At 37.1% G+C, this 20,981-nt stretch overlaps 1 protein-coding gene across 10 annotated transcripts in view; it reads right to left on the bottom strand.

Annotated features, from left to right (window-relative positions):
* The window catches only part of CSNK1G1 (casein kinase 1 gamma 1), a 146,833-nt gene that overhangs the window by 27,133 nt on the left and 98,719 nt on the right, over positions 1–20,981 (bottom strand). For all 10 annotated transcript variants that reach the window (XR_005653366.1, XR_005653367.1, XM_039865319.1 and 7 more), the window contains 6 exons: positions 14,346–14,497; positions 12,813–13,047; positions 8,146–8,231; positions 6,187–6,271; positions 5,765–5,913; positions 5,033–5,137 (listed from right to left, as the gene is read on the bottom strand). Coding sequence is in view for 8 of the 10 variants with exons in the window: in XM_039865319.1 (XP_039721253.1) it covers positions 5,033–5,137; positions 5,765–5,913; positions 6,187–6,271; positions 8,146–8,231; positions 12,813–13,047; positions 14,346–14,497 (812 nt within the window). In the remaining 2 variants the exon portion in view is untranslated. The remainder of the gene's footprint in view (positions 1–5,032; positions 5,138–5,764; positions 5,914–6,186; positions 6,272–8,145; positions 8,232–12,812; positions 13,048–14,345; positions 14,498–20,981) is intronic.

Genomic DNA, 20,981 nt, shown 5'->3' with positions numbered 1-20,981 from the left:
GGAGAATTTGCAAGTAAACAGTTCATCTAGTAAAAAATTACAGAGAATAAATTCATTTCCTTAAACATATGCTGTGCATATAAAAACAAATAAGTATTATTATGGGATTCAATATTACTAGGAGTAGGATACCCTGGTCTGGTAGAGTTTAATAGTACTTAATGGTTTAATAGTACTTAATGGCCAACGGGACTCTTTCCAACTTCAAATCAGATCTGTTTCCCCTAAACTTCTAGGCCAAGTACTCCTTCTTCATATGCCCACAGAAAACCTACAAATAAAAAGAGTCAATGAGAGAAAAAGGAAACTATTAAGATGGCTGAATCATGGAAGTATATGCCTGTGTAGCATTTACCTAAGGATTGTCGCCAGCTTAGACTTAAAGTTCTGAAAGGGCAGGAAGTGTGCTGCTGCATATACATCCTGGCCAATGCAATATTCTATATTTAGTATGTTGAACAACCACACTGAACAAAACCTGCAACAGTACAATATACTGCACGCCAATATTAGATCTCTGGATTCCAGTAGGGCAGACTTCCTAATCAAAGGCCATCAGAAAATGCAAGGGAAGCTTTACCAGGTAGAAACAGGCAAAACTATTAATGTTTTCATCCCCTTCCTGAGGGATGGTAACACAGAGTTCTTTAGAGGGAACCAAAGCCCTGAAAAGACTCACCATCTTAGAACTGGGAAAGGACAAGTACCAAGGGTAAAATGACAGACAAGATTTAACCCATTGGGGTCTTTCTGAATGGATCTAGCTTTTAGGAATATTTACTTCATCCAAACTCATGATTTAATAACAGTTTCCTAGCTAGGTAAAATCAATGTTCAAAAAATTGTTCTTAAGCATTTGGTATTAAAATAGTTTTAAAAGACAGATCCGATAAAGGTGAGTTTAAATGGAAACTATATTTGGTACCTATGATTGCATCTAGGAACCAAATAGTACTCAATTCAATATACCTACACTCTAGACCAGCAAGAGCCTGCTGTGTTTTTTTACACCTTTCCCCTTGAACAGACAATCCAGCTCTATTCTGGCTGCCAAATGAGGCAGAATAGCTCTCTGTAGAAATAGAAAACAAGTAAGAAGAAAAGTTTGAAATTTATTTTTCATGGAAGGTTAAATAAAAATCTATTATTTTAAACAAACATCTGGTTTTATCTATGCTCCTCACTTGACAGATTAATTCATTTATTCATTCAAACAATTATTTATCAAGTGCCTACTACTCCAGACATTGTTGTATGTGTTAGAGCTACAACAGTAAACAAAACAAAGCTTACATTTGAGAAAGCTAAGGCCCCAAAAGGTTAAATGTCCTATGGCCAAACTCTTAGGGTAAGCTAAAATCAAGTTCTGAGCTTCTCTTCTTTCTCTTCCTACTCTAAGTATGGGACTAAACAGAGCCTGTTAATACCCATGCTTACTCCTCTACCATACAATCAAAGGGCAGATTTACCTAGAAATAGGAGAGTCTTTGGACAAGTATCATCAATGTCATGTCCATGCCTTGATTTCCAAATAAATATCTGTCTGTTTTTCTTTTGAGAGCCATCCTCCGCCTGCTAGCCATCTTTAGCTGGAATATGCTGTATTTAAAATTCAAGATGCCTAAATTCAAACTCCAAATAAGCTCCTTCCCCAACTTTCCCATCTCTACTAAGAGTACCATCAGCCTCCTAATTATCCAGGCTTAAAACCTCAGCAACAGCTTTGATTCATCTTTCTCCCTCAACCCCGGCATACATGTGGGCTGCCAATTCTGGTAGATTAATATCCCTGTATCATTTTTCAATTCTATTTCATTTTCAGTCCACCAAAGTCCACCAAAGTCCCCTTTATCTCTCAAGGGAACTCACTGTCTTCTTATTGGTCTATAGGCTAGCTGCCAGACTACTGCTACCTGCTGTGCCAAAATATCTAAGGCAAAGTTTTGATCATATCATCCCTCTGTTCAAAAACCTTTGGTACCTATTCCCTGCTGAAATTAAATACCAATTCTCCAGCCCAGCATTCCAGGAGCTTCATTAAATGGCTCCAACCTATTTTCCTATTCTGGTCTTTATTCACACCATATATTTTAGCAAAATGGAACTAGATAATTTGTTGTTGCTCATATTTCCTTTTTGCTTGGAATGCCTCTTTCATTCCCACTTAATTCTTCTAAGAACATTTCAAATACAGCTTCTTTCATGAAACTCTTTGTCATGCTCAGACTAGAGGGAGGAAATGTCTCCTTTCTCTAGTCCCCGATGATAATGATTTGTGACTTGGGAGGCTGATCTGTTCTGCCTTGTGTTATAGTTATCTGGCTACTTAGCTTATCTGCTAGTCGGTTCTTAGAGGACAAGGACTCCTTACTTACCTTTGTGTCCCTACTTTCACACAGTAGGCTCTCAGATAGATTTACAGAGTCAAAGTTCCTAAAAAAATGTTAATGGTCACCAAAGTAAATATCTTTCAATCTCTCTCACAGAGAGAAGTTACTTTCTTCTTTTGCTGATTTCAAAATGAAAAAAAAAAATTAGTCTAAAAGAATCATACTGCTTTCAATCTTTAGTCATAAAAGGGACATATTTAGCTGCAATTTTTCTTAAAAAAAAAGAGCAAAAGAAAACAACCTTAAAGATGGAACAAAAGCAATGAGACTATAGACTAATAAACAGTGTAGAGGTTGAAGAGACACTAGAAATCCATTTACCCACCATGCATAGGGCAGAAAGAATCCTACCCAGCAAGGATTCAGAATCCTGTTGGGAGGGGGGTGTAAAATTTGCATTAATGTGGGGGAATTTCAGTCCTTTAGCAGCCATGGGATACTAAAAATCCTAAAAGGAAAAAAAAAATCAGAGAGATCTTCAAGATTCAACTGTTTAAAGGGAAGCTTACTGCCTTTCAGATGAGATTTCCTAATTATATATACTAATTTAATGACCTTTCACTTAAAAGTACGTTGAAATTCACTGTACTTTACTCAGGTACTAAGTATGACCTCTTATACTCCTCTGGCAATTTAGTTTTCAATCACTCCCCCCCCGCCACCATATTTTTAAAAATCCATTCAAAACAGCAGCACTGATTATGAATTCGCTGAAGCAGAAAAGACCAGGGAAACTAAAAAAAACATGTTTGGGCTTTAAAATATTCCAAAAAACATGAGTAGGCAGATATGCTGATTAGATTTTACTGACTACTTAATTTATTTTTCCATATACCATTTTCTATTTAAATGCATTTTTCACTATAAGGTAATATAACTTCATTATAGAATAGTTTGAAAAAATATTACCCATAATCATAATAAAACAACCCAAGATATAGATTTTAAGTTATCTGTGTAAAACTGTCACAATGTCCTTTATGTAGCCAAGTTTCAGAAATGAAATACCCTCTTCCAACATTACGTATGTTAATACTTTGGCATTATCTCCTCCCACTGATTGTCTCATCTTCCCTTCCCTGAGGGGAAATCATGAAGTATTTCTAATTTTGTACTGTGATTTCCTCACTATAAAAACCATAAACACTTTTAGGTTGCTACAATTTTTCCTAAATATTCTTCGAAGTGGCTACATAACATTCCACTGGATAAATGGATTACAATTCATTGTATTACAACCCAGTTTATTCAATAAAGGTTATGAATCCATAACTATACCCTTATAACTGGATACGTGGGGCATTTCTAAAACTTGGCTACATAAAGAACATTGTGGCAGTTTTACACAGATCACTTAAAATCTATATCTTGGGTTATTTTATTATGATTGATTCCAAGAAGTAAGATTATTTTATCAGAGAGGAGTAGCTTTATCTAATTACTTTCTAGAGAACTTATAAGAATTTGCAAAGTCAAGAGAAATGTATGAGAGTGTAGGAGAGAGCAACTGCAGAAAGTGACACTATTCCACTTTCAGATCAGAAGTCAGTGAAATTATAATTCTTAGCCATCTACTTTGATTAAAGCCTGTAACTATGGACCCTATTAGTGTAGTCTGCTAAATCCCATCTTTTTGCCTATCTGCCCTCTCTTTTATCTACTATCTAATATATAAGATTTCCTTCCTTTACATGCTTTCTTACCTGCCAAGCTACACATTTTACCAAGGGTATGTACTTATTGGTGAGTCTTTCTACATTTGTGTACGTCCTGTAAATATGTGTGTATGTGTACTTCTATATACAAAAATGAGATCGGGGTGAGGGAGAACAAGCTCATTTGATAGGTGATAATAATTGTGTGTGTGTGCATGCAAGCACATATGTATATGTTTATCTGTTTATTATTCTTTGCTTATTTATCTATTGGATCCTCATTTTGCTCTAAGCAATATGTTATGATATAAAAGTACAAATCATAATATTCACTACTCAATCAGTTACTCTTTTCTTTTAATGTTGTCAGATTTGGTTTTTTGTATGTGTTTGCCTCTTCTGTCTTTAGGCTGAGAGAAGCCTCTCATCCAGACCACCAGTTTCCCAAACCATAAACATGAAGGACGAATGACATGGCCTTCTCTGAAGTGGCCTAAAGCAAATTTGAGTCTTCATTGCAAGTCCATCTCAGATCTTGGCCGGCTCTAGAGTTAAGCTGAATACAGGGACAGAGGTAGAGTGGAGGTGCCAGTTCATGCCCAGGTGAGCTCTAAGTCCAAATTACCCACCCATTCTAATGAGCAAGGAAAAACCAGCATTGGTAAAAGCTGCACACTGGACTGCAGATGAGACCCAAAGTGAACTAGCCTATACATCCTATACGCCCATAGGTCCCTTCAGCCAACAGACTCTGACAGGTAAAGATCCTCTAGAGTAGATGCTTCATGTAAGGCACCTGGCTACATCTCAGTGCCATTACACAAACCCTGAGGGTTGCTAGAATGCCACGTCACATCAGTGAGAAATGGCAAGCGCTTTTTCTTTAATTTGAATATATACACTTAAGCAGAGAAGCTAAAGAATTTGGGTTTTAACATTAGCCACAAATAAAGGGAAAGTCTGAAACAATGAAAGTCCAACACATACCTGATTTCGTAGAGGCTGTTGTGATGGCCGATCCCTGTGTGTGTGGCTTTCTCGAGTTATTGCAGATGCACCAGAATCTACATGAACTGACCCTACTGGAGTAGGCTGGACAAATAAAACAAAAAGTCAAATGCGGAAAACAAGTCTAACCTAATGCCTCTGCAAAGGACAGCATCATTCTAATTCTAATAGGATAGTAATTATTATTTTCAGCCACCAAGGGAAGTTTCAAGTCTTCCTGTCTTCTCAGTTTGCTTATCTCCAAAAGGGAGGCAGCTTTGTCTTCAATAGTTTACCTTTGAAAATTAAAAAAAAAAAAAAAAAAATCCTATGGTGATGTCTGTTAGCACGCTCTCAGGCCCTGTGGACCCCTGGCTAGAAGAGCAAATTCAAAAGCTTCCTGTGGTGCTGGGCTCCACCCCTACTGAAGTCAAGCACCTTAACTGTCTATTTAGCACAAGCTTCTGGATCATACAAATGAAACTTTTTAAAAACTGGCTTGAATTCTGGTATCTTAGGACATACTGGTCATAATCTTAAAAACACATAAAGGGAGTTACTCCTGCTTCCTAATTCTAGTAAGAGAAACCTAAGGCATCACCTGAAAAGGTTGGTAAGTGTAGTCTACAGTCAAAGGTATGTCCTTCTCCATTGCTTTAAGCAGAAAGTCTGACGAGTGAAGGGGTGAGGCAGTGCTGGTCTGAGGTGAAGAGGAGCAAAGTGGATACTCACAATAGGCCTCCCGACCCAATCGTAGGCGTAGTCAAAGGTATAGCCTTTCCTTTCAAAGAGGTCTGTGAAGAGGGTCCGTAAATACTCATAGTCAGGTTTTTCAAAGAAGTCTAACCGCCTGACATATCGCAGGTAAGTTGCCATCTCCTCTGTGAGGAAAGAGGTCAAAGGCCATGCTCATTAGCTGAATGCTTCCCACTGGGAGAAACTTGGGGCCAAGCAAGGAATACTGCACAGACTATTTGACACTGGTGTCTTCTTTATGGACCAAATAAAAGTGACAAAACCTGTCTTGATCTAAATAACAATAAAGGGAAATGTAAGTTTTCTGGAGAGCACCTTATCTAAAGGTATCAAGTCATGGCCTTCACCTACTTCAAAGCTTTAGTAGCACTGGCTGGGGTGTCCTTTTTGTACCCTACCTGGAAAGTTTTCACAGAGAGCTTCAATGGGAGTATTCCTTTTGGTGTCACCAATTTTTTGATATCTCTCTTTTAATGTATCAGCCTGTAGAGAGTAAAGAGAGAGAGTTATTTGGAAAGAGAGCTAAATATGGGAGGTCCTGTATGTTTGGGGACACAATGAGTGTTTCAATAAAACTGGGAGGATTTGTTAAACAATCTCAATTGTTTTTCTCTCTAACACTAACAAATAAGAAATGTAGTAGAGATGATGTGTTTAGATATGTACAATACATCTGCCCTGCTCTAGAAAACTTTTCTTGCAAACATATTTGGTAGTCTAAGATAAATGCCATCAAATGTAATGAGACAAATGGCTAGGATAAGAAAATAAAAATATCATGTAGCAATATTTTCAAAATTGTAGCAGCTTAGTAATCTCCCACGGCCACGGGGGTTCAAAAAGAGATTTAGCTTTCCCCTTTTTAGAAAACTCCATAAGATTAAAAATATTGCTAACCCAAGTGGGGACAGATAGATGGCTCCACAACATATTTATTGTGAAGTTGAATAGAAAAAAGAACAATTAAAAAAAAAAAAAGTGCCCTTCCACAATGTGGTTCCAGAGAGAAAAATGTTATCTAAATGTTATCTATGATATAGGCATGACTAACAGACAGGTTTGATATACGTCAGTGGCTTGTAGCAGCCAAATCCGGTTTGCTCATGACTGTAAAAAGAGGGCTTCTGAAGCTTGGACCAACAATGTGGTCTTAAGGGATTCCCTTGAGGCTCTACCTAGCCTGCTGCACCCAGTTTTAAGCAACAATGTTCTAAAGTGAGTTGGAGAAATTTTAGATCTACAACTACCACTAATACAATTCATGGACCGTAAAAAAAGTTTCAAGCGATTAATAATATATACGTGAATACACTGGCTATATAATGAGCAAAGAGAATGTGAAACTATTTGACAACTGTCAATATCAACGACAAGATATATATGACTAGGAGAAGATCGTGGAGATGTTAAGAGAGAAATTTAAAGGGAAAGAAATAAAATCTTCCCAAAGGGAAGGGACAGAAGCCTTACTTTTCAGGACAATGTCCTAGAGAGGACAGCAAAGATAATCATTCTATTCCACCCATCTGGAGAGGCTGGGTAGTATAGGAGTACCCAAAACTATGAATTAAGTTTCTTTCCACACTAACATGTTAAAATAAATTACAGCTCAAAAATATGTCTCACATTTAACTATCTAATGCGACTTAGAATGAGTTAGAAGCTTACCATTTCCTAGTCTATCAGTCAAAGGCACAGAGAAAATTACAATGGTTATAATTATAATTAATAGTTGACTTTGACATGAATGTACTATACTAATACCTACCTAAGGAAGTCTATTTAACCTACATGTTTCACAAGGAATGGCTATTGTCTGCATAGGCATTTATTCAATAAAATACTTGAATAGCAATGTTAAGCCTGGATTTTCATTTTAATCCAGGTGGGCACTTAGCCTCAACAGGATGAACAAATATTTCCTGCTTCACCTTAGGGGCACACCCAGCCCTGCTGGTCTTGCTGGTAAAATGTGTAGCAGCTGCTGACATCAATTTGTTCCAGAAATTCCCCAACACACTGGGAACACTCATCCTGCTACATAATGGTAGTGGAGGAGGAATACTGACAGAGAGAAAAGCAGTACTGCCAAGGCTGGGAGGGAACCAGGGGGGAGATCACGGAAAATCCAAAAACAAGGAAGAAGGATTCAGAAAGGGAAGAAGACAAATGCAGCAAAACAGAGCTTCCAAAGCCCAGATGAGCATTTACAATATAAACTAATCTAAGTAGTTCTTGCTTCTCATCTCTGTAACCAATCTTCCACTTCGTGCTTCTTGCAGACATCAAGTCAGCAACCCCTTCAGTAACAACTGAGAATTCAAAGAAAGCCCTCCGCTGAGCACTTTCAAGGATACCTTGAGTCCTTGCCAGGGCAGGCTGCCTCGAAGGAAATACATGAACATATGGCCTAGGGCTTCCAAATCATCCCGCCGGCTTTGCTCTAAAAGGGAAGACAGATCACACATTACATTTGAAGTTATTAAAGCAGAAAGAAGCTCAAAACCAAGCTGTCCTTTCAAAAACCCTTCTGCTCTGGAAAGGTGTTGCTTACTAATTCTTTGTATATCTAAACCAGGGATAGTACTTTAGATCAAACCAAAACCAATGTGTACCTCCTTTGCCTTGATCTAACACTGGCAAGTAAATACCAAGTGAAAAGAGTAAACCCTAAACTAAAACCAAGTTCAAATCAGTAAATGGTGATTAACCACCCCTCGCTCAATGCTGTCACCTTCTTGAAAGTAAGATCATTTAAATGAAACATTATTTCCTACATATGGGTGACAATTACATCAGGGAAAGCGAGCAGCAGATTAAGCAGCTGAAGCTGTTCAAACAATCCACTCTGGCTAGGACTGCGAAGGCACGAGCTGCAGAATGCCTAGTATACATGGCTGGTGTTTTTCATTAGTCATAAAAAATGAATAAAAACTAATATCAAAACTTAATTTGATATAAGCAAACATCAATGATAATCTCTCGGCTCCATTCCATGTGTACCATGTTCCATAGCCACCTTAAGAAAGATTTGAAATTTATTACTAAGGTGCCCTTTATGGGCACATAAAACAGGATCCCTGTATTCTGGGAGCTTATCATATAAAACAAGTTGCTGGGTTTCTCTTTCAACTGGAAAGATGAAAAAAAAATCCTATACTTCCTTTGGTTGTCAGACTGAATATAAATAGTACATGCCTCCATTTCTGATTTGCCGATTACGGTTCAACTCAGGCATTTTATGTATTTATTTTTCAGAATCAAGTTTAGGGCTTTATCAAAAGAAATGACAGAAGCAAGACTAAGGGGCTACCTTAAACTCAGCTGTGCTTTCATTGTGCAGAAAATAAAACTTAAGAGTCAGGGAGGCAGGGAAAGCTACTCAACTGAACTCAAAATACAAAAGCACAACGTGTTTAACTGCTGCCACCAATTTTGGGTAATTTGCATGAAAAAGAGTGAATAGTACTCTACAGGATAAATGAACAAAGAAGACAACCTTCTAAATTGCAGTTTGAAGATTTTTGCAAAGGTGGTCACTAGAGGAAAGCGGAGGCACCCTGACAAGATACATAAGTAATATAAAATTGAGTTGATGCAAGTCAACTGAAATACTCTTAAAAAGGATAAAATAAAACAGCAAGATCAGAAGCTTCTGTCTACATGGCTTGCCTGAAGGTGGTTGCAATAAATTTTATACGTGATTGAAAACAAAGTCATTAGACAAATACAGTTTAACAGAGTTTAAAGATACACAAAAAAAGAAAGAACAAGTAGGGTGAATTGAGGTCTCCCACAAAGCAGGGCAGATAGAGAAACCGCACCCTGCAGTTTTTCACACTACATCACACCTACTCATCACCTCTCCATTTTTATATCCACCTCCTGTAACAAGAGGCCCCTTGGTAACAAAAAATTCACCGGACAAATGGTTGCATTTTGGCTAGTTGAGCACTAGAGGGCGAAACTCTCCACATTTTCAATATTCATCGGCTCTGCAAAAAAAGGCAACTTCTCTTCAGAGCAAAAAGCCATTACAAAAGATTTTTTAAAAATAAAAAACCAAAAAAATAACAAACACATTTAAGCCCACTGGAATAAGTAACAAAATAACTTTCAAATACTGAGAACCATGAAAAATAGCTGTGGAATATGGGATGACAGGAAAAACAATGGTTCTGGAGTCAGGTCATCTAGATCTTGACCCATCCTTTCCATTAATTTAATCCATGTGGAATTAAGCATGGCCAAGTCACCTACTTAGGGCCTAAGTTTCTTCATCTGAAAATAAAGTGGTTGATTTAAGTAATCTGAAAAGTCATTTTCCAGTTCTCAAATAACCTATAATAATTTAAGCTATTAGGGCCTTTCAAGAAAAAAAAAAGTAAAAACAAGAGCCATGCTTTATTTCCAAATTTCTTTGAACATTCCACATTTGTTCGAATCAATATTTCTACATGTTCTTGTTTATTCATGCAAGACATTGTCACTTTCAAAGAAGGTTTCAATACCAATGAGACCAGTAGGACACAAAATTCTTTCACACCATAAAGGCTTGCCTTCAACCAACCGAAAAGATGTGCTTGGTTTACATGCATCACATCCCTGATTTTAAGTCAGATATATTTTGTTGTAGGAAAGGGGCTAGGTGACCCTGTGTTCTCACCCTAATTTCAGCCATTAAAGAATACTTAATGGGATGTGATAATGTCAGGTTTAGGAGACATGTCCCTTGTTCTCTTCCCTCACAAAATTAATAGGTAATGCTCTCCAAGTCATCTGAAGATTCACTTCCCTCGTTCTCCATTACAACATAAAGGATGCTACACATTTAAAACCCAATAGAATTAAGAGTTCCTATGGAAACTTCTCTGGTTTGAGACTCTAACCAGAGTTTAAAGGACATCTGACAACCATCTTTATGTATTCTCTGTAACACTGAGAGAACAAAATATGGTGACAAGTTGGATGTGACCCGAAAACTTTTAACTAGGAAGTCCAAGTTTGGAGATAAACTCAAAGTTCTGGCAGAAATGGCTACACCAAGAAATGAAGGGACCCAGTCCGACAACAGTAGATGCTTAAAACAGTCTGTTGAATAAATGATAATTACCATTATAGAATCTTTACTAGTATCAGGCACTATGCTAAACACTTATACGCATTATCTCACAGAACTCTATGATATGAAGTACTCTTACTATACCTACTTCATAGATATCTGAGGCTGAGGGAAGGTTATTGGACCAAAATCACATCGCTTTAAGTGAAAATGCCAGGATTTGCATCCCTTTTTCTTGACCATCACACTGTACCTATACAGGCATAACACAGGTACCCATCCTTTGTCTTTGTTTTTCTTGACAATAATAATAAAATTAGAATACAAATTGCTGAGCCCAGAAAGCAGGCACTGGAACAACAATTTCTAGAGCCTGTCAGTTAAACCAAGCAATTATGACTTTTTACAACACAGTCTATCTCCTTGTAAAAAGGAAGGGACTACTGAGCACTATCCAAGAGACCTGTGTTACATATATCACCTATTTAATCCTCAGAATACCCTTATGAAATATTACTTTCATTTTACAGATAAGTTTCAGGAAGATTAAGTAACTTGTCCAAAGTAACACTGATAATAAGTAGCAGAAGACCTTCTAGTCTAATTTTAAAGTATTACACTTGGTTAAGTGAGGATTTCCATGTGGTTACGGACAAAATTCTGACAGCATTCATGATTTCAACTCAAGTTATATCACACTACTTTGTCATGTCATTTTTATTCTTCACTAATACTAGAGTCATTATCTGAATAGCTGTGCAGTTTACTCAATGAGGCAACTTCGTAGCTACTAGTCTTTAAAATACTTACTAGTGTATGACAGTTGTTAATGTTCAAACAAGTGATACAATTAGCTATGTCTAGGATTATGGAACCTGATAATATTCTGTTTACATGGCTATTCTCTAGGATGATAATTTTCAAATATATTTTTTCAATCACCTTGGAAACTTTTCTCCAAATAGAATCTTCCATGAAAGACCAATATATAAAACAGAAACACAGGGAAGCTTTTCTGGAGAAGCTGGCAAAGGGCCCAGGGCCCTGCCTACTTGACTTTCCACTGTTCTTAAGGCTTCTCCTGCAACAGTCTCCTTGGGACTAGTTCCTCTAACAAGGCCTTCTGCCTTTATTAGAGCTTCTTGCAATACTTGTGCAAACCATCTATCCTGAATAAAATGTAAGACATGAAAAAGCAAATATATTTTCACTGAGTAAGATATAGGTTCTTCCTTAAAGAATTATTCATGGAATTATGCACAGTGAACAGCAGCCTGGTTCATATTTTAGTGAGGTGCTCTTCCTCAAAGCAGATACCAGCCTGATGTCATATATGAGGTCATTCATACCAAACTCATCACTAAACTTAATAAAATGCTATGACTTTAATAATTCAAGTACGCACACTGCTAAGAAACTAAGCTTTGGAAACACAGTACAGTTGACCTTCGAACAACATGGGAGTTAGGAGGGTCTGCGGCCTGCGCTGCACAGTCGAAAATCAGCATATAACTGACTCCCCAAAACTTAACTACTAATAGCATACTGTTGACTGGAAGCCTTACTGGTAACATAAAGTCAATTAACACGTATTTTGTATGTTATAAATATTAGATATTGTATTCTTACAATAAAGCAAACAGAGGAAAAGAAAATGTTAAGAAAACCGTAAAGAAGATATATTTACAATGTTCGTTGAAAAAAATCCACATATAAGTGGATTTGCACAGTTCAACCCTGTATTATTCAAGAGTCAACTGCATAAAGAATTAAAATCCTCAAGTTGTCAATCGAATATTCAGGAAAGTCACTAACTTACCATACTGTTTTCAAGTATAAAAATTACTTACCTGTGAAGCAATAAAGATCGCAAGTTGTAATGCACAGTGGGGACAAAAGTGTTATTAGAATAAAAAGTTGTTTTAACAACCTGTCCTTTTGAGGAGCAGAAAATAAACACACCTTTGCCAAGATGCGTGTTGATAGACATATATCTTGCAGTTCCAGTTAAACTTTTGTGCTCCCTATATGGTATGTGTTTTTTGGTTTCAGGGTCAATGTATTCCTTGGCCAGTCCAAAATCTATAATGTGTATAACATGCTCTTTTTTATTGCCTTGGCGGCCAATCAGGAAGTTCTCTGGCTTGACATCTCGGTAAATTAGATTCTTTGAGTGTACATATTCCATTCGAGAAAGCTAAAAGAGAAAAAACAATGATGGAAATACTCCAAAGAAATTTATTTAAAAAACACATTACATTTTCTTTTATCAACCCAAGGTTTTAATTACCGAAATGAAAATAAAACTCATTTCTTCTTCACCACTCAGAGTCACTTTATTCCTGTAAACCAGAAAATATTTTCTGATACAAATATATACATAACAAATATCAAGATAAAAGAGCGGGATAGTACAATTGAAATAATATACAGTTTTACTTTATAATGTTACAATTTGCAGATGATGAATAGAATTGTTTTTATGCTTCTTTAGAAAGCAAGAATTTGAAAGGCAGGAAGGATTCCCAGACAGGATATCAGAATATGCTGGTGGTCTTTGAAGACAGGTGCCACTGTTACGTTCAACTCCTGCCCACATGTTCCTTTCCTCAGTTGACTAGGACTCCCCAACCCAGCTCTCTTTGTTGCTGAAATAAGGAAAGTGAGGCCCAGAGAAGTTAATATTGGACGGATATCACAGAGTTAATTAGCAGCAGAGGGAGAAGTGTAGTTTATATGTGAATGTAAAAATATCCCAAAATAGTAATTATAAACTTATTTCAAATTTCATTCAGTTCATTTCTATCTACAAAGCTTTTCTACTTACTTAGTATAGAAAGGGAAGCTCAGACATTTGAATTTTGGATACGAAAGTCAATTTTCCAACATTTCCAAGTTTTGGCTGTAAAGTGGGTTAGAATATCACTGTCTCAGACCAATAAAGGTTCATTCGCATCCTTCCCGAGAGGCTGACAAACTTCTTAAAGGAACTATCTTAACTGCTCCTTAAACTCCTAATGGTGTACAATTTGGTAGGAGCTAAGAGAGCTGCCTCTTCAGCCGTGTCAATCTGTGAGAACTGGAAGTCATAGAACTAAGGCGGGTTCTTGGTCATACAATTTCAGAATCTTCAATCTTTTCTTGGATGCAAAAGTAAGGGGAGAGGGAGGACGTATGTTTAAAACCTATAAATAAAACATCTGAGAAATTACTTCACCTAATCATCCTCTTTCTCCCTAATCTAAATTACATGCTTCCACTTCGGTTAAGGGAAAAGTACTGTTCCAAGGTACAAAGTCTTAAAACAGAGCAAAGGGCAGATGCAGTGACTTCTTTGGATTAGCCTTTTTTGTCCCAGCCAGCTTCCTAGAACACCTCAAGTCTAGAAATGTGCATTCACTAGGTATCACTACAGCTGGTAAATCACCAAAAGGGACACAAGGATGTGGCTATGGAACCCGCCTATTCTTTTGCAGAACAGCAATGCCAACTTACCAACTGGATAGCTATCATTAACACAGTCTTCAAAGTAAATGTTCTGTCACAGAGGTCAAACAAGTCCTCCAAGCTAGGGCCGAGGAGCTCCAGCACCATGGCATTGTATTTCCCACATGGTCCAAAGTAATAAACCTGTGGGAGACCTTCACCTGAAAGCAGAGGGGGATGGGTGCAGAATGGGGGACAGAAAACCAAAATATGAGAAAGCTGCATCAGCACTGAGTAGATATAAAGTACGACTTATGAAATTTCCATTTTTCTTTCACAGTCCTTACTGGAGAACTTAAATTGAGCACAATAGCTTCAAAGGGAACTAATAATGGGTGGGAAAGGCTAAATCATTTTACAATAAGTTCAAATAAGCAGTTATTTAATATCAGAGTGCCAAAGGCATTTCCACTGCTATATAACACATTACCGGATCAGAGTGTTATCTATTCTCCCCTAAGGGTGCCCAAAAGTACACTATCATAAAAGGTTCAAAGGATGGCTCTCTGAGCTCAAAAGGCCAGGCTAACGGACTCTGTTGCATTAGTTGGCTTCACTTGCACTTCCTATGCTCACTGCCAAAGTCACATATGGAGCTGTTTGCAACTGTGGCCCCAAGGACAACTCAGACTGAAGGGGTGAGGTCACAGAGGGTGCAGCCTGGCCCTCTTCTCACAGGGAGTCTCAGTAGTTTCCTGTTTTCTATTAGTTGGAGCAAAGTCGACAGGGTTTGGTTACTGATAAGTAATTATGAAAGGAATAGGAAAAAAAATACAAGTCTGGGTTTTCCCCAGATTTGAAATTCATGGCTGTAAGAAGCCAAAATCTGGACTTTCTCATCTAAGTGGCAACTTGTGAATGAACTTCCTTCTTAATGTGTACAGTAAATATGAGGCTCTCAGTAAATATGTTAGATAGCACAGTATCATGTGAACAGTGGATACGAATGAGACCTGAGAACATTTAAAAATTTGGTCTCATAGAGCAGAAACACTTCCATCTTATACATTAATGTATATCATGGTTTATATTTGTATATGTGGCAGATTACTGCCTACAAGTGTTTTAGACAATAAAATTCTCTCCATCTTCTTATCTCTTTTTATTTGTAAAGATAGGATACAGGCAGAGGAATTATATCTGCTACGATCTGAATGTTTGTGCTCCCCACCCCCCCGCCCCCGCCCACCAAATTCACGTTGAAATCTAATGCTCATTGTGATGGTTTTAAGAGGTAAGGCCTTTGGGAGGCAATTATGTCATGAGGACAGAACCCTCATGAATAAGATTAGTGGCCTTATAAAAGAACTCCCAATCCCCACCGAGAGCTTCCGCCACGTGAGGACATAGCAGGAAGTTGGCAGTCTGCAAACAAGAGGGCCTTCACCAGAACCTAACCATGCTAGCACCCTGATCTTGAATATTCAGCCTCTGGAACCATGAGAAATAAATTTCTGTGTTTATAAGCCATCCAGTCTATGGTATTTTGTTATAGCAGCCCAAATGAACAATATCTAATACTTAAAGCTTTAACCTAAGATGCCCATCATTCTCTCCAGGATAGGTCTTTTATATCTGGAGTTGGTACGATTCACTGCTATGATAAGTATTTAACTGTTTCATATGCTTTATTAGTTTATCTTGTTCCATCTAAATACTAAACAACTCGAGTATTTAATAAGTTCATTCATAAATCATATCATCCAACACAGTATATTCTACTCTTGTTAGCTCCATAAATATCCACTGAATTGTCCTTGTGGTTGTTTTGATTCTATCTCCAAAAGTAAACAGGATTTAATTTTTAATGTCTTTTTTTCCCATTGTTTTGAAGAACTCATTCTTCAAATTATTTAAAATATACAAAACCTAATAGCTGTTTCCAATGAGTCCTGTTGAGAAATCCAAAGGAGAACACTACTGTGAAGATTTATTGTTTTTATTAATGAGACACATGGTAAATTGTAGTTTGGGGATCTTTTAAATGTATATCCTATATAATAGTTTTTGGTGTCACTAAAATTTGGTTTTTCTAATGTAAGTATTATATTCTTGAAAACAGGTTATGGCAGATCTGTTGTTTGCCTACCCAACATCCACTCTTCTTTCTTAGTAACATAACTTCTACTTATAGTGAATAGCAACCTGCCCAGTTGTAACTTTCCACCCTTCCTTGATAATAGGAATGACCAGTGAGATGGAAGCAAAAACTGTTGGTTGGTGTGGTACTAGAAAAGTTCTTTCAAGAGAGATGATTCGAGTTAGAGCTATGCCTCTTTGATGATGGCTGAAGCTCCACAGCCATCTAGAACAATCAGACACCTTGAGGATGTAAGAGATAGTGCCAAGAATGAATGGAACGAGAGAGAGAGAGAGAGAGAGAGAGAGAACCTGAGTCCCTGATGGCCGTGAGGTATCCATATCAATGCTGGGCTTCCCTTTCCCCTAGACTTTTTTAATCCAAAAGAAAAATCAATCTCTACACCTCGACTGAACTATTGTTTGGATTTTTTTTTTTTACAGCCAATTCTAATCCTAATGAACAAACATATTATTCCTTTAGTTGGTTAAATTGCAAATCTGGGCACAAAATCCTCCCTCTGAAGTACAAGCTAAAAGTCAGGTCTGCTTAGAAATATAATACTGGCATAATTTCCTAGATTTGCTGCCAATACTTAAGGATCAGTTTAAATGAGACAAATGATCATCTTGTTCTTGAAAATCTTTAGTACCAAATCTAGGCATCTTGTCAGAAATTTCCTTGTTTACAAAGAAGCCACAAAAACATTCCGGGTGATGTCTATAATTTCCAACTATGAGTTACGTCACTCATAACTCTTGCCTTTTAATTTCAAAGATGTGAGAAGTTCCTGCTGGCTATATTATTACTCCTTTTATTAAATACCCTGAGACCTTACAATACCCTGGCATGCTCTGGGATGCTCAAGACAACTTTTAGATTACTGCATGACTTTGAAGATTTTCTCAAAGATGAACTAGGTCTAAGACGTTAGTGTAGAAAGAGCTCAAGTCAGAGTCTTGGATCTACTATTTGGTTCTGCTACCAACTCTGTAAAGAGGAGGGGTTTAGAATACTTTCCTTTTAACTCTAAAATTCTAACTATAGCTAGGATCTCCTTCTAGCTACCTTCTAAGTTCCTCTTTGTAAAGCCATAGTACCAGTGTGGATGAAACTTGCCACCATGTTATACAGAATATGTGTGGTACAGATTCAAATGTAAGCTGAGAGTGGTACTCACTTGGAAGTTGAGTCTATTAGAAACATCTCTAAAACTTTAAAAAACAGATGCAGTGACTTCACTTCAAACCTACTAAACCAGAATTTCTAGTAGTGAACAAAAGCACAACTCCACAGGTGATTCTGAAGTGTAACCTCTGCTGGAAAACTCTGTATCTTGAGGGTAAAAATAAAGGGCATTGCTTTGTTTCATGACGAATATAGTATAAGGACTCAGAAAACACTGACAGACCAGTCTCTTTCGCAAGTTCTTTCACATCAGAACAATTAGACTCCATCCTCCTTTTGAAGGGAATCAGATTAAAGCTATTTAAAAGGCTTGTTTAGAGTTTCTCAGATATTACAGAAAATGTGCTGCTAAGTACAAACGTCTCTGGGAGATGTAGATATAATTTATTGGAACTACTTGTACAGAAAGATGCCCACACAAGTTCCATTCTGTGCCTAGTTTCTTGCATGACCGCCCATAAAGTGATCAGTGTTGGTGGTAAAAGACATAGACATGGGCCCAGTAAGAAAGTCTGTCTCTTTGGTCAGGGGTTACTGCACAATAATTAGTTATAACCTGGGCTGCATTTAAATGGGAAATCCTGCATTTTATATTTTACTCTTCCTCTGCAAAGCCATCTCTAATCCACTGCTTAAGAAAATTTTAATTAATCAACATTATGTTGTGAAAACCCTTAATAAGACTGGGTATGAGGGCAAACCCTTAAATGCAAAACAAGCTACGCATGTGCTAAACAAGGTACTTCCTGCAAGTAATTATGAAGTAATGGAAATTAAGTGGGAGAGATAGGCAAGATAGATAGGCACTGAATTCTTTGATCTATGGTATTTCAGAAACTAAGGTAATTTTATAAATCTCTCATCTGCTCTGGAAAAAAAGCACTAGTAAGGTCTCCCTCCTAAATTGGTCAGCTACATAAAGGCCTGGAAATTAAAGAAGTGAATCTTGAATTTTCTTCTTCTGAAGGATTTCTAATACATTTCAGTTAGCCACAGGTTAAATCTCTTATGAACCAAAACTGCAAGGTTATATATACACTGCAAATGTTATCTTGTATATTTTTATAGGGTACTATTAAACAGCTCTTCCATCAATATCATATTCTTATAAACCCTACTGGACATATGGTTCACACATATATCAAGTTGCATAGAACAGAAAGTAAGGTGTACCAACATGACGGCTAATTTTCAGTCTGCCATAAATTTAACTTGGGTTAAACACACCAAATCAGGATAATGGCTTCTTTATTATCCAAGCTGTTACCTAAAAATATTCCATAATGCATTATGAACAGTAACTACAGTAAGAGATATTTTTAAATGCACATCAGGTTGAGAACTGAAATAGAACCACCTTGAGGCTTTTGGTAATTTGATCACATTATTGCCTAATAATTAGCTTTTCATCTTTTTGAAAAACTAAATTACCTAGCTGTGAAGCAATTTCAAAGTCTCATATCTACATTAATACCTGGATAGGGAAAAAATAACATCTATGTTAATATTCTATGAAAAAATAAGCATATCTTGGTGACGACTGTCTTCTAAAGTCAGGGCCGGAGAAAACCTTTAAGGGATTAATGACCTCAGCAATTCCCTTCTTATATTTTGTTTACATAGTTTTTTTAATTTTTAAAGAAAATAGGACAGTTTTTCTCCAAAATTAAACTGTTCTTGATTCCATCAATGGTAGTGACTTCTAACACACCTACTGAATATTCTTTAGTGTTTGAGAGAATCAGGGAATTATTGATACGTGGGAAATTATCATCAATAATATTAAACAAACCCACTTAACAAGAAAGCAGAAAGAATAGGCAGATAAACAGGATGATATTCCATAAGAAGAACTAAAAGGGGAAAATGAAAGCATAGCCTTTAAACCTCAGGAAATAATGTTATAAAAACAATGCATCATTATAAAGATGTAAGAAAATACATGTTTCTCTTTTAAGAACAGAATCCCTCTCATTTTTCTGACTTTGAAAAATGCCTCTTTACAATATGAACAAGTTCAACATATGAATCTACTCAAAATGCTAGTTCGATAACAAAAAGGTCTAGACCCAGAACAAGGAATCAGGATTACTTTGTCCTATAATTAAAAATGTTTTACAATCATCTTGTTCACAGGCCTCTTGGAAACTGGAATATCACTAGACATATGCTGCTAACATGAGCTCAATTTGTATGGTGGGAGAAGAGAAGGTGAGGAAAGGCAGGAGCAGTGAGACACAGAGACCGAGCTTTTACAGTTTCTCTATCACACACACACACACACACACACACACACAGTTACCAAGGTCTTGAGCCTTAAAGCAGGTTCAAAGTTTTATTTATCCAAAGGAGTCAGGAAAGAAAGTCCAAGGTAGGAGGACAGATTACTTCTGTAGTAGATAGCATCTAAGATAAAAACCATTTAAAAAGTATGTTATGTATTGGAGGTGGGCTGGAGTGGGAGATCTTTCTCTTTTCTAAACACTAACTCAGCTCAGAACTGGTAAATTTAAGGGATAAAATCCCAGTCTCTGAAAGCTTTCCACTTTCCTTAGTAGTGCAGTTCCTGTGCTTAAGTTATAAAGACAGAATTTCAAAAGCTAGGAAGAGATGCCCAGTTCTTCTTAACACACACCTAAACAAAACTAAAAAGTCAAGAAAGTTCTAGCAAGCATTTTGAAGGAATGAGAAGGAAAAAAAAGAAGTCAAAGTACAGTGAACCCTTTCCTGACAATCTTGCCGCACTCCCATTACACTTTCTTTGTCCAAGTGTCTATCTTCCCTACCACTGGAAGGCTATTTGAAAGAGCGACTACTATGTGTTAAATTAAGTTTGTATATCAGTGCCTAGAACTAGTCCAAGCATATGGTAGAGTAAGTACAAAGGAAGAAAGGAAGGAAGGAAGGAAGGAAGGAAGGAAGGAAGGAAGGAGGGAGGGAGGGAGGGGAGGGAGGTGGGGGAGGGAGGGACCTGAAGGAAGGAAGGAAGGAAGGAAGGAAGGAAGTGAAGGAAGGAGACAGCTAGCTCACTGAAATGCTGCTTGAGTCTTCTATTTTGAATGACAATGTTTGCCTCAAAATGCTAAAATATACACACAAACAGAGCAAAACAAATTAATCAGATTTTAAAAGTACAGGGGATGCGAACATAATTGATACTTCTGAGTAGTTCTTGTTAGAATTCCATGGGAATGATAAAAAATTCTGTTGGGCAAGTCACCAGTATGAAGATTCCAAGTGATTCAGAGTTGTAGTTTTACATTTTTTTCTATGTATTTTCTTCCATGAGAGTTGTATATGATATTTGCAGTTTTATCTCGCTGTTCCTATATGTAGGTGAACTATGTATAATTATTCATTTTAGTTAAAAGCAGTGA

This window comes from Pteropus medius, unplaced genomic scaffold (assembly GCF_902729225.1).
Source record: "Pteropus medius unplaced genomic scaffold, Ma_sr-lr_union100, whole genome shotgun sequence".
NCBI classification, from domain to species: Eukaryota; Metazoa; Chordata; class Mammalia; order Chiroptera; family Pteropodidae; genus Pteropus; species Pteropus medius.
The sequence above is the reverse complement of the archived record's forward strand: the minus strand, read 5'-3'. Positions and strand labels throughout refer to the sequence as shown.